Raw genomic sequence first — 18045 nt, forward strand, 5'->3', positions numbered from 1 at the left:
GGCTCTTTGATAAGTGACAAGCTACGAGAGACTAGTTTTGCAATGAATGAGAAAAACATGAAACATTTCATGCATGAGCAGTCCATACTGATAACCTCCCCCCCCCCCCCCTTCCTTTAACAAAATGAGCTCTCTAGATGTTAAGTCACACAGAATAATAGAAAGATGAAATTGAGTACTTACACAGGCACTTTGCCATAGGAAAATATCTCCCACAGGACAACGCCAAAACTCCAGACATCGCTGGCTGTGGTACATTTGCCATGGTCGATACTCTCAGGGGCATGCCTGTAGAAATATGAGTAGAGCATTAATGTTTACTCGTTAGAAAGTAACGTTTCACAGGGATGGGTTTTTGTTCTTCACAGTATTGCCTGTCAACTCTCCTTGTATTGTTTCATAGCATTGGTAGATAACTGGTAGATAATGCACAATTGATATATGACAAATGAAATAAATTTCAACAGCATTTGCTTAAAATGTTTAATAATTCTAAATATGAATTTAGTTATTGTTGAAATGCAAGAGCCAAACACCATTTACCAACAGTAAACACGACTAAAGACATGTTTAACTTGAAGTGTCCGTCATATTCCATTAAGCACCATTTCAAGTGAATTTGATTTTTTTTTTTCTCCCCCTTATGTTGAAATATTTATTACTTGATCCTGACTTGAAAATAGGTACAACTTTTCAAAACTAAACTCCTGGCAGTTCTGGCCATCTAAAGTATTCCCAGAGTTCCATTACACAATTAACAGTGTGAGATAAAACTCTTTGAGGGAAGGTGGGAAAATGCTACTTGAAACTTTTAGACTAATGAGTGACTATTTACACTAACTTTCTAGTATACTTGATAGCAACACTGGTGGCCTTAAACAATCAGATTGATTCAATTTCAGCCTGCTCTATGACATAATATATTCTCATAATTTGATGATATTATTTATATTATTAGATATTATATATATTCTAGTATATTTGGTAGCAAAACTGGTGACTTTTAACAATCAGATGGTTCAATTTCAGCCCACTCTTTGACATAATATATTTTCGTTATTTTTCATTAGCTACAAGTCTCACCACTTGACGGGGAGAACTGAATTATCTGTTCTTCTGTAATAATCTTTCTCTCCAAAAGCTCTGGCCAATCCGAAGTCGCTTATTTTGATCTCTGTTTCCGACGCTACCAGGATGTTACGGGCCGCCAAATCTCGGTGGACCATCCTCTGTTCTCCGAGATAAGCCATTCCCTGTTAGAAGATATAGCAAAGTGTTGTTCTCATCATAACAGAATAATAGAGCAAATTCATAGTTTCCCAGAGGTAAATTTAACTTTTACTGATGGAAACGGAAAATATTCTAAGCATCCTGCTAAATGATGAAGTTCACTTCCAATTAAATTGAATTTCTCAGCGTTTATTACGTGCGCGATCGTCAGCAAACTATGGTTATGTCGTACTTGCACACCCGCAATTTATACATATTATATATATATATATGTTTATATATATATATATGTTTATATATATATATATATATATATATATATATATATATATATATAAATATATATGAATATTTATTACTTGGTTACACAACAACCAGCTGCTTTGATAGAGATCATGGCAACTGAATGTAAAAAAGACAAATTGTTCATAACTCTGATTCCAGCTCAAGCAGTTTAAAAGCAGATGAGATCTACAGGGTAAGGGATTTGATTTATTCTATCTTAAAAACAGAACTGGTGGTCTGAATCAACTCAAAGAGTCAAACCTAAGAAGCATTCACAACAGACGAGATCATAAAAACAGACACAAATTCTACTTTCCTATAACCAAAATTACTACTTAAAGCGGGAGGCTTGGGTTTATCTCAACGACATATCACTTAGTAAATGAGGACAGTATTAACACAAGACCATAATCTATGCTCCTTTAACTGTTTAAAGCAAAGTTCTGGATTTCAATAAATAACAAGGGATAAATCACAGAATGGTACACTATAATGACAGTATCATAACAGAAAACGTATGATGCATTTCAATCGCAGACAATGTCCACAATGATTAAATGAATTATGGAAAAATTCACAAAATGTAACTGTGAGAAGTAAATGATACATCACATAGACAAGTTAGTTCAATATTAAGTTACAATGCAGAAAAACCTAGTCAATTTTTCATTTCAATTTGAAAAAATAAATCCTGAAGCCTGCCGTGCACCCACCTGGCATATCTGCTGACCAAACAGGAACAAAGTGGTTTGCGTTATTTGGGTTTTCTTTCCCTCCAGGTATCTATCTAAACTTCCCATCTCCACAAACTCCATCACAAGCTGCAGAGAGCTACTAATTGAGGCTGAAAAAAGGAAGAAAAGTGGTTAAATTGATAAAAATGCACTTAACTCCATTTTTAAATCAGAAACAGGCAGAGTAATCTAATCGATGTATGCCCCACAACCCCCCCCCCCTCCCTACCTTCATGCTAGAGGGTTTCCGCCTTCATGCAGGAAGATTTACCCCTTGTCTTTGTAAGTTGCCTCGCTTTATGAAAGCATGACTGAAGACAGAATTTAACTCTTGACATGTTTCTAAGTTGAGAGGAAGAAAGAAGGTAAATAAAGCTAGAATTACTTTCTATAATAAGCTACATATACCTTAAAAAAAGGTAAGTTTCTGCGATGCTTCTTTATGGCTCAAATGATGATGACTTGCCGGTCTTCGGTGTAGAACTAAATGTTAATGTAAAGCTTTTGCTTGATAGATTCCAAATGAACCAGGAAAATATATGAACCAGATCTCTTGGAAGGAAAGAAACTGTCAAGCTAGAATGGGTTCCTAACTGGTGACCTCGGTAAATCAAGTCGCAATCTTAATCTCGAAAAGCCAAAATTTGTCTGTAAAAAAAGGATTCGCAAAGATTTCCTTGTTCAATTCCCTTTTACCTTTCACTTAATTTCCTTAATGTCGAAGTTAGTATTACTTTTCCATCAGTGAAAACTCAACTTCCTGCACTACTCCTTATAGGGATCTTTTCAAGCCAAAAGACAAGCCAAAAAAATCAAACCAAACATAAAAATACCAAAACAATTTCTTTCCTATTTTATAATGGTATAGTGTAACAAAAACATCAGGAATAGTGGTTTCTATGGCAGTTAAAGGCTTATCAAATATTAAAGAAAAAAAAAGAGTTAAATTGTCTCTTAAGTGCAGCGCAAAGACAAAGAAGAAGGTTTCTTCACAAGTGAAAGTACAATACAAAAGATCACTTTTTTTCTTTTTTTTTACCTTTCAATATTTTCCTGTTTTTAATTACAGAATTACAGATTTTGAGATAAATCTGCTCGCATTCAGTCACTTCCAAAAACTTTAAAAGAAGGCCGTGGTTATTCTTACGACTAGTCGTAACAATTATTTATAAACTATTCTTACGACAAAGGCAAATTCAAGCGCAGTAAAGTAAATAAAGCAACTGCGCATGTAGTAGGGGTAACCCTAACCCTAAACCTCAATCCTAACCCTAACTCTAACCGGAAATTATTGTTACTCCTCGTCGTAAAAATAGTACTCCTGGTCATAAAAATAGCAACTGTGCATGCGTAGTCGGAAATTATTCTTACGACTAGTCGTAAGAATAGCCACTTTGAAACAAAGCTGTCGGAATTGATTCTGTCAATTTTTGGGTAATATTCAGCTCACTGACATCTTGTGACAATAGGCCTTTCAGATGCACTAGTCAAGTCTTAACTTAGGTTTACAATTTGACCTCATATGAGTGAAGGTGACAAAAGTTCAAAAATTGGAAGTGTTTCACTTTGTACTTTTACTTGTGGTCGATACACATATACATGGAAAGTGTCTGGGCAAAACAAAGTCTTCAGAATTGCATCGAATCAGCTTTAATTATTTTCTGATTAAAATTCAGATACGGGAGAAAATGTCTGCAAACTATTTATTTAATTTGATCAACCAGGCATCGTTAATTTAAGCATAATTCTTGGTCGGTTGGTACAAGGTTGCCGATCGAATTGCAAACTCTGCTTTAACGAAGGTGTTTGGGGTTTGGACACCGACTCATCATAGAATTATCTGACCTACAAGTAATTTACTCAAATATAAGTGGTTGCTACTAACTGAAAAAAGGCAGTCCAGATGATGCTTTCACTAATTTGGATTAATTGCACATTAAGTCATTCGTTTCGGATTGATTCCATTAGATCAAAAACTAATAATAATCGTCTATAGATTCTTCACACTTGCCTTGATCATATGTATGTACAGTACAACTTGAAATCAGGCCACACAAAGTGACACAGCACCAAAGCAAAAACAAGTTCAAAGACAAAGTGGTGTTTCATTGATGTACGACTAACTTACTGCTCTATTTAGGAATACGATGTCGAAAATAATGGCGTGCAAATAACCAAAGCGGAAATTTTCAAAACAGGTTTTGGTTCCTATTCCGTTTGAAATAAAGCCGGGCAATGGGATATTTAGCAAGCCAAGCAGCCAAGCAACCAAAATGATCAAAAGTTGTTACCTAACTTAACACAAACAGCTGCTTTTCATGATATTTTTCAGGACCGCAAAGCAACTAAGATGATTTATTCTCAAATTCACGATAAACCCAGCACTTCCAACAACACCATGGCAGCTGCAGAAATAATCTTTACCTATGTTCACAATAACCGACCAATTAAAGCAATGTACCTTTCATGATTGAACAGCTTGGGCAAACTAACATCATTAACCCTCACATTAAAAAAAATAAATAAGCACATGAACTTTTTTCCATGATTATGCTGTGAAAGTTACTTAAATTATTAACAATCACATTCAAAATCAATTATAAGCTCTCTAACTATATATGATTACCCTGTGAAAAGATACTGAAAAACTCCCATTAAATATCATCTAATCTATCATTTTATGATAACGACGCGACAGCCATTCATAATCACTCACCCTCATAATGTTATGTAGTGTTATGATTATCCTGTGACAAGCTGTTGAACACCTTAACACTCCCATTCAATATAAAACAAGCACTTTAACTTTACTTTTAATGACTACACTGCGACTTCTACTGTAATCGTTAACTCTCACAATTCAAAACGACAAGAACTTTAATTTTATTTTTGCGATTACACTGCTGCAGCTACTGAAAAATTAACGCTCCCATTCATTTAAAGAAAAAAAAGCAATTTAACTTAATTATTAATGATTACGCTGCGACTTCTACTGTTATAATTAACACTCACATTTCAAAACAAACGAGCAATTTAACTTTACTTTTGCTATTATACTTGCAGCAGCTACTGAAAAAACTTAACGCTCGCATTCAAAATAAAACAAGCAATGTTACTTTACTTTTAATGATTACACTGCGACTTCTACTGTAATCAATAACACTCACATTTCAAAAGAAAAGAGCACTTTAACTTTATTTTTGTAATCACTCTGCAGCAGCTACTGAAAACTTAACACTTGCATTCATATTAAAACAAGCAATTTTACTTTAATTTTAATGATTACGCTGCGACTTTTACTGTAATTGTTTACACTCACATTTCAAAACAAACAAGAATTTTAACTTTATTTTTGCGATTACACTGCAGCAGCTACTGAAAAAACTTGATGCTCGCATTCATATTAACACGAGCAATGTATATTGTTTTAGGATGACACTGTAGCGATAGCTACTGAGATACTCACATTCACAATATCCAAGCACTTTAACAATATTTTTATGATTACACCGGGACAGCTGCAGAATTTCTTGTTCAAAGGAGGCTTCCTCTTCCTTCGCTCTTTCTTTCTTCAGAATTTTAACTGCCACCTCTCGGTGGCACCCCTGGGCTACCTCTAGGACACCCTTGAACACAAACCCAAAGTGACCCTAGGAGAGATCAAAATACACACCATGGCTTTAAAGCAAGATGTGACAAAACATCGGCCACAAAAAGAAAGGAAAATAAAAGAAAAGAAAAAGAGTACAACGATGATTACAGGCAAACAAGGCTTCTTAAAACCATTAAGGTGTAGGTCCATATGGATATGAAACCATAGTGACCAAGTCGTAATATTTTAAATATTAATGGATATCCCTCTGTTCTAGACAAGAGATTTTCGTAGTAAAAACACACCTTTCTGTTTGTTTCTCATTAGAAGGCTGTCAAACCTTTGAGATAATTTTGTGTCACACAAATTTAAATGCCACTGATGAGGTTGTTTCATTTTGACAGTGTTTCAAGCTTAGCCGATAATTTCATTAATCCCTGTGCCTATTCTGGTGGGTGTAAGTATAGGTAAAATGTGGCATTTTTAAAGGATGACTTTCAGGCACAAAATGAATTTTGATGTATTACAGACTGTTAAAAACCTACTGATATCAATAAAGGTTGCACAACTCTAAATATTTTTTGGAAGATATTTGATACAATAGATACGCGATTCGTTGACGATTATCTAATTAAAAGAAATGGACAAATAAAGGAGAAGAAGACATTCTGGATTCAGAGATTTGACTAATCAAAACAAATGTGGGAAGTTAACAGGGGGTAAACAAACAGTAGATTGTATTAATCGACAACAGCTCCCAAAAGAGATTTCCTATTTATCAGATTAATGCGAGCAAGATAAAATCAAACATCTGACAAGCCAAATCAGAACTGCTTTTACCATCACAAAATCTGACCAGTGGACCTTGACTGAAAACAAAACAGGAACCAATTAAAACTTAAAGGAGACTCTTTCCTTACCTGGCCGAGCTGCTTGGAGAGGACTAATTTGCCTTCAGGGATATTTTCAATACAAACAAACTTCATGCCTTTATCTGCATTCAAGGAGTCAATATCCTGTTGAGAAGAGGAAAAGGGAGAACAATATATCAATGTAAACTGGTCCATGATTTCTTTTCCAGGAATATATATAAATCTATATATATATATATATATATATATAAATGAAATGTAATGAGAAGGAAAATCCAGAACAGTGAAAAAACTTCCAGCCTTTACCTGGATTCGAACCCGGGCCTCCCGCTTTGTACGCGCACACCCTAACCAACTAGGCCATGGACGCTGATTGTATGTCCAGAGGATCGAAACCGGTTAGGAAGGTCGTAATTTCACTGTAGGTGTTTAACACCTGTATCGAACAATACTAGTTCTGTTTTTGATGGAACATGATGCTAACCAACTCGAAAATCATTTGTGATTCCTAAAGCGGGATCTCGAAAGAGATACTTTGAACAGACTATATGTTAATGGAATGGAGGTAAACGACAAAGGCAAATGAATATATATTTATATATATCTTGGCGCAGAGTGCTCTATATCCGGTGGACAGAGATAAGTATAGGTGAGAAATTGTTGAGACTAGTGGTACACTAGTAGTTGTTACTCAGAGTTCACAAGTTTGAGCGATCATCAGACAACTCTTGTCTGATGATCGCTCAAACGCGTGAAACTCTGAGTATTAACTACTAGTGTTCTACTAGTCTCAACAATTTCTCACCCATATATAGACGTATGAAATCCTCAGTTCCGCAAACAGATTTAGTTTGTGATAGCATATCAACTCCAATGTCAGGTTCACAGTAAAAACCAAAGTAACTTGAATATTTGTTAAAGTGAGGCCAGATAAAAAAAAATCTTACAAAGAAAAGGTTAAACTTACGGGAAGTTCCGGCTCCCCAAATTGCCTCTCCATGATCTTCAGAAAATTACTACTCTCTTGGGTGTCCAAGTCAGGACCTCTTGCTGCTCCTTGTACGGGCATCCTCGAGGCATTATTCAATAGATCCTGCTGGGCATTGGCTACAGGACATGATAGGTAAGAGGAGTTTTCTTAGAATAATGGGGCAAAGTTACCTTTCTATTTTTAAACTTTTACAAATACAAACACAGTGAATACTGCCACCGTTTCCTCCTTCACCTACCCCCCCCCAATGCCTCCACCCCATAATTAGTGATTAAGAACATGCTAGTACTGCAGAGTGTTGATCATCAAAAAATATGTAGAAAAATGATGTTAACGAAGGGAGGTTTTAACTTAGGCTGTTGGTCACCAATAAACAGATGATGTAACTTCTTTTAAGGTAAGAGAGAAGAAAGAAAAAAAAAAATTCAACTGATCTGAAGGTATGAAAGGATTCATTGATTGATAAATTGTATGATTGATTGATTAAAGCAGCTTTTGCGTCCTCGACTATGATTTTTTTCAACCTCACTGACTCCACTATGCCATAACGACATACATAACTAGCTTATCTATTTATATTTTACTCCAAATGGTGGCATAAAAGTCGAAAAAATTGCAACTTTCAACTTTGTTGTTCTCCAAGATATTTTCCGTTGGGAACCCAATAAACCTCGCCCATAATATGAATATTTAAACACTACGAACATCATTGACAGATACGTAATATAACACCACGCTTGGTTTGTGTACAGTCTATGTGGCAGTTGTACCAGGGAGTTGCATAACAACTCCCTGGTTGTAACATGGAGGTAAAAACCTCCATGGTTGTACCAACGCAAAGTCTTGAATCTATTTTTAGCAACGTCTCATAACTAAACCTGCATCTCTGATTGGTTGAATTCAAACTAGTGGGTTTGGGAACTGAATGTGATTAATTTTGTATGTGGAATACTCGCCAATTAACGTTTTTGGCAGGGAAAAACTTGGCTAATATCTTAATTTGCTGTTTTGTGATTTGATGTATGTAAAAAACTGGATGGACATGTCAAAAAAGAAGAAAACGGCGACCAAACGCAAAATGCTCATTAACAAACATACTATTCACTGATTGGTGGAATTCAAACTAGTGGATTTGGAGATATGAAAACTTTGTCGAGGACACTTTTACTCGTTATCGATATAAATCGTTAATTACTCGCTAATTAACGCTCTTGGCAGGGTGAAACTTGGTTGGTATCTTAGTTTGGTGTTTTATGATTGATACATGTAAAAAAATCGATGCACATGTTAAAAAGGTGGAAAAAAGCGACCCAACGCAAAATGCTGCTTTAAAGCAATGAAAGAATGAAGGCTAACTAAATCCTCTTGTTGGGTTGCTAGACTGCAAGAAGCATATCAAATAATTGTAACAAGGAATGCAACAAACTGTTAGCAAACTGCTTATCAACTGCAAAAAGCCTGTGTAAGTATAAATATGTAAAAGTTATAAAGTCTGATATTTCGATCCTAGCAGCAGGATCTTCTTCAGAGGCTAACATCTTCAGCGGCTAACTGAGTTAGCCTTTGAAGAACTTTGCTTCTGCCAGACACCAGTGGAGGCTCACACAGTTAGCCCCTGAAAACCATCCTGCTAGGATCGAAATGTCAGGCCCACCAACCGATTGAAACAAGGCAGGGGCTATTCAAGGGAATAAAGTATCGATTTAATCGATTGATTGATTGATTGCTATACACACCAGAATTATCCTCTTCTTCAGTGGTTGGTGTGGTAGGGAACTCTTCCAAGGACTCCAGGTCCTCTGGTATAGCATCTGGTTCACCATCATCATTATCGTACATCACAGAGGCATAGTAAGGCCCAGATTGGGCGCCATCTAGGTTACCTAGTTCACAAAAACATTATAATCTTGAACGACAGATCATGTGATCATAAAATGTCAGTAGCAGAATATATTGAAAGACAAGGAAAATGATAGCCTTGTAACGTAATAATCTACAGACATACATAACAAAAACAAAACAAACAAAAAATATATAAATAGAGCTTACTGATTGAAGGATTTGCTCTTCAACTTAACCCCTTCCTTCTACTGTCCTCTTCTCATCAATTTACAGATTGGGGAAGAACAAAGACAGTTTCTTTTGAATCATTATGAGTTGGTTAAATAGGTTACTCTGTCTTGTTGCTGTTACAAAGTTCACTCTTCCTAATTTCTTGATTAAACTTCCTGGTTAGGTTTCATTTTCCTAACTTCCTTTAATTGATCAAGTCAACACATAACTGCTACTTGCAGTTCACAATTCACTGCTGAGATTTGGTTAAGATACTTTTGTAGCTGCTCAAGGCCCTGTGTGATAATGGTGCTTTCAGAATTTATTGTTCAAAATTCAAGCACCTGTTCACTATTCTACCACCATAGTTTTTTGCTCTCTCAATCATGTGGAAAACTTCCTGGTCAGATATCGTTTTGGTGATTTGTTTACAATATAATATTGAATCAAAATGTTTGTTTAACATGTATAGTATGCTATCCCTAGTTGATAGTCACTGCTATGTAGGAGACTGCTGAGAACTCTTTACGATACTCTTTCATTATCATATGTTTGTTTCTTAGGGCAACAGAATTATGTTTGCTGAATTTGTTACAGAAATTAACGCTCCTTCCTCATTCACCTTCCTCCTCACCTTGCCCCCCCCCCAAAAAAAAAAAATATTAAAAATATTAAAAAGTACAAAAAAAAAAAACCTGCCGACAGAGTTGATTTGACGTTGATCATAAAATAAGGTAGACTTTGAATCCTATTGTTCTGATCAAACAAGTTCTTTGCTCTTTTCAAAAGTTTATGATAACTTCCTGGTCAGGTTTCTATTCTTGTTTTGTTTTTCATTAATTTCCTTACAACTTATTATGTTTCACCTGAATACTACTGCTTCAATTTAATACTCACTGTTGTGTAGAAGACTGTTAAGATCTCGTAAGATGCTTTTGCAGCTGTGCCTACTTGCAGGATTCTGAAACCAACAGCTCTCCATGACAGAGTATATGAGCTCAGAGCAGGCGGGCGGTTTAGGCAGGCGACGACCTTCCGCGTAACTCTGTGTGATCTGTAGGAAACCAAATATGATAGAGAGTTGTGGTCAAGCAACTATGGGCAATTGACTTTCGGTCTAAGGATTGCAGGGCAGAGGACTGGCTATATCATTAACATTGTCTCCTTGGCCGGTAAGGCACGCAGTGTTATTTGTCACAGCTCTACCAGGGAGTATGTAGGGGGTCCTGTCAGGTAACTTGCAAATATACAGTTGTATATGCAGGTTTGCAGCCGCACCCTACGGGAAGCCCTGCAGTTGACGTGTTAGTCTTGGAGCAATGTTGAGCTCTGCAGCTGCTGTTTGAATAATTCACACTTGACAAGTACATGATGACTGGTGGGCGGGGGTTTAACTGCTGTAAAGTCATGTGAAGATACAGGATACAACTAAAATATCTGTCACTACAAATAATTGTGAAGGGCCTACATGATTGGGGCAAAATATCAATTCAATTCTCCATCCATGAATTACAACACACATCGGTAACTGTACGGGCTTTTGAGAGCGGCCCAAAAAATAATTTTTTTGCTACTAATACACAGTAATTTTGACCTGTGTTAACAGGCCCAAAGATTCATGCAGCATGTAAGGCCTGCTAGATATTTTTTCCTCACCTCTTGTGATGTCATATTAGCACACGGTTTCTCTCCATAGGACATAATTTCCCATACGGTAATTCCATAGCTCCACTTGTCCCCTTCCAGAGTAGGCTCAGCATTTGTTTTCTGTAACTCAGGGGCAGTCCATGCTACCCTATCAACAAAAAGAGAAAAAGATGAGAATTTTTTCACAAAAATATTCAGATCTGTCTTGATATATCTTTTATCCACCTTTTGATCATTTTAAGTCTCACATTCAAAAGTTGAATTTTTTATGTTTTAATTTGAAGACTGATCTTGTTTCAATTTGTCTTATCCCATGTTTATGAGGTTCTTTTTGGTTTAAGTTTCATTAACTATCCTTAATTTTGTCTTAGTTTTACCTCATTTTGTTTGGAACATTGTATTTTTTTAATTCTTACAAATTCTTCTCTATTCCTCGAATAGTAAAGTGATATAGAAATTAGGACTTCAACGACGATAAATTAAAACAAATTAAAATATAAATTAAATAGGCGGTCCTATTGTAAAAGTTTTGCTACACATCTTCCGCCCTTTTCTGGGATAATAAATACTGTCTGTCGGTACTTTTCACCGAAACGTTTCTGACATCTTACCTCTTTTGTTTGACTTCGTTAGTTATGGCTAGACTATGGTAGTAGACAGATAAAACTGGGTCACCCAGTTTGACCCGCGTTCGTGGTATTCCCTTCAGGACCAGGACGTTGTGGGCAGACACCTTGCCGTGCACAATCTTTCTTGATTCCTGGAAGAGGATAAAGGTTTTACACATAAACTGACAGCAAAGCATTTTGCAGAGTACATAAGACCATTTCCGGAAACCGCAGATTTCTCCTGGATGAAAGAACCCACCTTAACTTGGCTGGCCAGGTATTGAACCCAATGATCTTCCATATGTTAGGTTCCATTGCTTCTAATGACACTTGACCATCAAACTTGTCAACTAACTTATCATTACTAGGAGTGTTAGCTCAGTTAGCTCACAACTAGGAGTGTTAGCTCAGTGGTTAACGCTGGTGCCTTCCAATCATAAGGTCCCCGGTTCGAGTCACTCCAAGATCAATGTATTTTGTCCAGTAACAGAGTCGTTGACAATTGACAATTCATAATCAAGGACGTTAAATATGAATCTAAGAGACTGACTTGATCAGCTTGCGGCTTTGATAAGCCAATGAGGCTTCTTCGCAAGGTCCTGCTTGCAGGAGGATCTAAAATACATACATACTAACATACCTTATTACATTAGGCTGCAATTAGCTAAGGGCTTTGTGTTAGCAACATGATCCTGTGTCATGCGTCATGTTAGATACCTGATCCCTATGCTGCAAACCCACGACAGACCAACATATCAGTCCGTTGGAACAAAGTCAAAAGATTCAGCGAACGTCAAAAGATTTGCTATTCTTAATACATGAGGGTGGGATTACGTGTACATACGTTACCATATGCATACTAGAATCATACAAACTTCAAAGGCAAGTTTTGCTGTTTGCTGTATTGCACATGACGTTATAAAACACACGTACCAAATATTCTAAGGCATCAACAATCTGTACAGCGATAAAAAGTTGGTCTAACAGCTTAATCTTGGCCTTGGTCTCTCGTAGGTACTTGTCTAATGGCCCAAAAGCTGCATACTCCATAATGAGCGTGTAATTTGCACCGATTCCCAGGAAGTTGATGATGCAAGGGCACTTCCATGTCGCCATGCAATCAACCTGTTGACTAAATTTCTGGAAAAGAGCGACAAAAAATAAATAAATAAACAACCCAAAAAATCTAGCCAATTAGAGGTGAAAGGATAAAAAAGTTAATAATAATAAATAGAGAAATAAATAAAAAAATGAATAAAAATAAGAAATAAATTTAAAAAACTAAATAAATATAAATAAAAAAATAAAACAATCAATAAAAATAAGAAATAAATTTCTCTGTCCTTTTGGTATAGATAATTTGAACCTGCCCTATTGAGTGGAATTTGTTACAACCTGCTGTTATATTACTATAGGAAGAGATGACAGGGTCTACCTCAGGATTTTAACCATAGAGGCAACGAATGGTAAGCCAGACCTCAAGTGTAGTACCAAGCCTCCCGATGCATTATTCCTCGTAAGTGAAGCCAAAACGATAATCAGTTCATTTCACAAAGCTGCTGTATGTCCAATCTATCACTATCGTAGAGTAACTTTCCTTGTGTGTGTGCGAGTGCAATATCCAAAGATGACAATCAAACATTTTAAGATGTTTATTAATGACATCATAAAGTTAGCAGGAAACACGATCATCGGGGAGAGTCAGCCGTCGGTGGATTGGGTCAACATAAGTTGTTTACATGCCAAGTTGTGGTGAATTTAGGGACCGGAAGCATGGGGGGGGGGGGATTGGGATGGGGAACCTCTGTTCGTGCCTAACACGACCATCTTACTGGAGGCACCATTCTGTACAGCTGGTAGACTGAAGGGCAATCCATGTACATGCATTTCGTCTGTCTTGTGCCTATATTTATCTTCCTAATTGCTTCCTGGAAATAGTTGAAAACAACCAGTTCCATTCTTAACAGACATTCTTGACAACGTCTTTGTTGTGCTATTCCATCAAAAAGGCATTCAAAGGATTTTCTTGGTTGACTTTGTAAAATGTACAGAAAAACTTTGCCATGACCTCATGTGATAAACAATGATCTGTTGGAAATGGGTACAAACCTTGTCTCCATGGAAACACTTAAATGCTGTGATACTTTTCAAATCTGCCCGAAGAAGAATTATTGTTTCCCTTTGTATTCTAACATATTATAATGTATAGAACTAAGTAAGCTTTTACTTTGACTTGAATGTAATGTTTATAACAAAGCAAACAGATGCCACATTTACACAATATATATATACACCTCCCATATACTACACCTATACCTCCCATATACTACAAGGTCAATTAATTCCCTCCAATCCCTCCCCCCAATATACTATAAAGTCAATTAATCCCTACCCCCCATATACTACAAGGTTAACCCCCTACACCCCCTCTACATATACTAGGTCAAATAATCCCTCCAACCCTACACCCATATACTACAATGTCAATTAATCCTCTCCAACCCCCCATATACCTCAAGGTCAATTAATCCCTCCCCCCCAAATAATTCAAGGTCAATTATCCACCCCCCACCCCCATATAATACAAGGTCAATTAACCCCTCAAACCCACCCCCCATATACTAGGTCAAATAATCTCCTCCACCCCCCATATACTACAAAGTCAATCCTTCCCCCCAACCCCTCCCCCCCCACATACTACTTGGTACCATCTCAATTTTCCTTAATATAGACAATCACAAGCCTTAAGGTTACCATTTCTTTTAGAAGAAGCACATCAGTACCTGCTGAATAATGCTGGGAGCATTCTCGAGCGGGCATTTTATGGCCACATGCATTGTTTTCCTGCGTATTTTGGCTTTCCCTTCGTACACCACGGTGAAATCGCCCTGCCCCAGCTGACGCCAGGTGTCTCTGTTGGACATGTTCCCCATTTCGATCCACTCGATGGCAGGCTCCGGTTCGGGAGGCAAGGGTAACATGGCTATCGAGGAGAAGTCTAGGAGTCTCAGGCAGTCCTCTATAACGGTCAGAAAAAGATGAGACGTCTCAAAAACTTATAAATGGATCATTGCAGACATATCACACCCGGCAAGGGTTACTAACTTACTCTTACCTTTAATCGCATTTCTATGCGATAATTCAATTGATTGAACTTTCACGATTGGATGCTTATCTGTCTCACCCCCACATATGCACTCTGACCTCCAATCTTACAAAAGATGGTAACATTTCTGCACTGCACATCCACCTCCTCCCCCCCCCCCTCTCCCCCATGACCCACTTCCAGTTCACTGCCAGGGTAAATGTTTAAGAATTTGTCCCTTGGACAACTGGGTGTTACCCTTCGGTTGTCAGAAACAAAAAACTGTACCAAAATAAAGCAAAAATTATGAATATGACAGTTTAGGAGAGATGCGTAGGTTTGGTGGGACCCTACGACATTAAATCGCTGCTTAATCTCAAAGTCATTTTATCAAAGATTACTTACATAAAATGCCACCTCTTCACACGGTTCAACTATTTTCCAAGGGTATATATATAATCATTTCATTTATTTTTCTCCTTTTTTGTAAGGGGGGGAGGGGTGAAATTAAGGAAAAAGACAATACACTGTCTGTTCAAAAGTATATAATGGCAAGAAAAAATGACACCAAACCGTTATAAGACTTAAATATGAAAGCTGCTCAGTGGTCACTCTCAGAGAATGAAGTGGAGTTGGAGAGTGTGTACATAGATATATGATCTGCAGATTGAGCATGTTACCCTAGGTGTCGGTCGAATCTAGATCAACATATGTTTCGATTAACTTTAGGGTATCGGTGTACGGTAGTTATGTGTACTTGTTGTCACGGCGATACAAATATACAAATACATGACCCAGATGGTGCTATTGATTTCAACATTAACCGCCCTAATTGATAGTATAATTAGGTTAATGGCATACTTGGTTATCTGAGTATAACATGAAAATGCAGTCAAGTCAAACATTTCATTGGGATGGCGCACTTTTCATTTCACGAGCAATTAAAACTACGAGTCAAAAAAATGAAAATGAATCAAAACAATATTGACCTTTAGGTTGGTAAGGAACCTGTTTCCGCAACGGTCCATCAAAGCACCAGCAGTTTTCGGCACTACGATAATGGTCAATCAGGACCCTCAGATTTGGAAACTTTGGTTGGTCCTGTAGTCCTATGTGGCCGTCTGATAAGATAAAAGAACCATGACAACCGACAGCCATAGTAAGTACAGTAAATCGTGAGCAATTATCAAACGACTTTCTTTCTCAATATGTATTATTACAAAATGAAGAGAAGATAATATTAAGAATTAGGGGGAAAAAAAGGAATAATTGAATAAGTGAATGAACATTTTTTTTTTTTTTAAAACCCAACTACATCTTGATAACTTGCCACTAACTCAAGATACGGTTGATTGAATGTAACCTATATTGACTGGCTAAACCTTCAACTAATCCAGGAAGTTCTGTCACAGTAGGGGCTCTGTGATGTCATCTGAGCACATCTTGAGCTTCAAAAGCTTTAATTAGGCTATCATAATCTTCTTGTTGATTAACCCTTGAGACCTCATACATTTGGAATGTTTGCCTAGCTGTCAAGGTTCCCTGTACTTGCGACAAAAATTGTATCTTTATCCTAAAAACATTCTTTTCCTCTTTAACTTCCATAACTTCCATCACAATCTCTACCTTTCTCTATAGTATGTGACTCGGACAAACCTAACAATCTAGTAGTCAGCCACCTTCAGGGTGATGAATGACACCTGTGAAATATTATCCAGCAGAACACAACCTTGGAATTTGATAGAGAATATCAGAATGTTGCTCTCGGCTTACCTGGATAAATGATCATCTTAAAATTCTTGAACTGGCCGCCGAACAATGCTGTTAGACAGTAACTCATAAAGTCTTCTGGATTTTGTCTTATCAGATAAGTTCCATTCTGGTGAGAGGTGGCTTCGATCTTCTGTTTGGCCTTTGTTAATCTTGAGATGAAAAAAAAATCATGACCCAAAAAAAATTAATAATCATAAATGAAAGAATAAATGAATAAATGAATGAATGAAAAAATAAGAAAGATATAATTAAAAAAGCATGTATGAAATTACAAAGTTAAAAGATTGGATCAAATTGTGGTAGGAAAATCAAAATCAAAAGCAAACATTAATTTTCAAACTCTTGACTAATTAACCGCTGAATCCTTCTTGAAATGCTACGATTAAGGTTTTAAGATCAGTTATGCGCTGTCTGAAAAACAAAATTCTCTCGTCTTCACCCTGCTTACTCACTCGTGCTTGCAAAGTAGTCTGCAACTAACAAATCAAGATGAATTGTGGGCACTCAAGCAGAATTTTGGGTTTCATTCCCAACTTTGACTGGTATAGCAAACACTATTTCTTCCAATGAAATTGCAAACACTATCAATGAAGTTGCCCTTACCTTAGAATGTGTCCTTCTATTTTTATATTCTTGGGAGGAGGGGGGGAAGGGAGGGGGAGGGAGGAAGGTTAGAGAATTATATTTTAATATAGTTGGTACAATATATAAATTGTGGTCTCTAAAGCTGAACTTTCTTTCAGACAGACTATTGTTAAGTTATTCAATTTGTAAGTATGAAAAGAATGTTTCAATTGAACTTTGGAGCTATTTGGTTCTAATGAAGCTTGTCTCTGTTTTTTATTCTTTTACTTAAATTTTTTATTTTGGAAAATGTTGTCATTACTTGTTCCTGAATACTGTCTTCATTGTGTTCACTAGATGTGTTACTTCTTAGCCTAATTCTTGAAGTAAAGTCACACCATAGTTCCTGCTTATATTTGCTTTGACTGTGAAAAGACTGTGGTGGACATCTAAAGCTATAACCTGACCAAAGATAATTCTGACTACTGTATGCACAAATCATCATATTAAGGCCATATTTTCTTCATATTTATTTCATATTTCAATGTCACATTACTTAGCTGGATAACCACACAGAGACTACAGTATATGTTACTTAAATGGCCTTTTTGC

At 36.7% G+C, this 18045-nt stretch overlaps 1 protein-coding gene across 1 annotated transcript in view; it reads right to left on the reverse strand.

The window, feature by feature from the left end:
- LOC139977182 (tyrosine-protein kinase JAK2-like) overlaps positions 1 to 18045 on the reverse strand; it is a 67799-nt gene that overhangs the window by 6387 nt on the left and 43367 nt on the right. The window contains exons 6-19 of the mRNA XM_071986418.1: positions 16870 to 17018; positions 16086 to 16217; positions 14795 to 15030; positions 12945 to 13151; positions 12015 to 12163; positions 11413 to 11551; positions 10654 to 10810; positions 9441 to 9587; positions 7681 to 7820; positions 6762 to 6857; positions 5716 to 5899; positions 2229 to 2359; positions 1084 to 1253; positions 184 to 288 (exon numbers count right to left, since the gene is read on the reverse strand). Of these exons, the coding sequence (XP_071842519.1) occupies positions 184 to 288; positions 1084 to 1253; positions 2229 to 2359; positions 5716 to 5899; positions 6762 to 6857; positions 7681 to 7820; positions 9441 to 9587; positions 10654 to 10810; positions 11413 to 11551; positions 12015 to 12163; positions 12945 to 13151; positions 14795 to 15030; positions 16086 to 16217; positions 16870 to 17018 (2142 nt within the window). The remainder of the gene's footprint in view (positions 1 to 183; positions 289 to 1083; positions 1254 to 2228; positions 2360 to 5715; positions 5900 to 6761; positions 6858 to 7680; positions 7821 to 9440; positions 9588 to 10653; positions 10811 to 11412; positions 11552 to 12014; positions 12164 to 12944; positions 13152 to 14794; positions 15031 to 16085; positions 16218 to 16869; positions 17019 to 18045) is intronic.

Source organism: Apostichopus japonicus, chromosome 12 (genome assembly GCF_037975245.1).
Source record: "Apostichopus japonicus isolate 1M-3 chromosome 12, ASM3797524v1, whole genome shotgun sequence".
Classification (NCBI taxonomy): Eukaryota; Metazoa; Echinodermata; class Holothuroidea; order Aspidochirotida; family Stichopodidae; genus Apostichopus; species Apostichopus japonicus.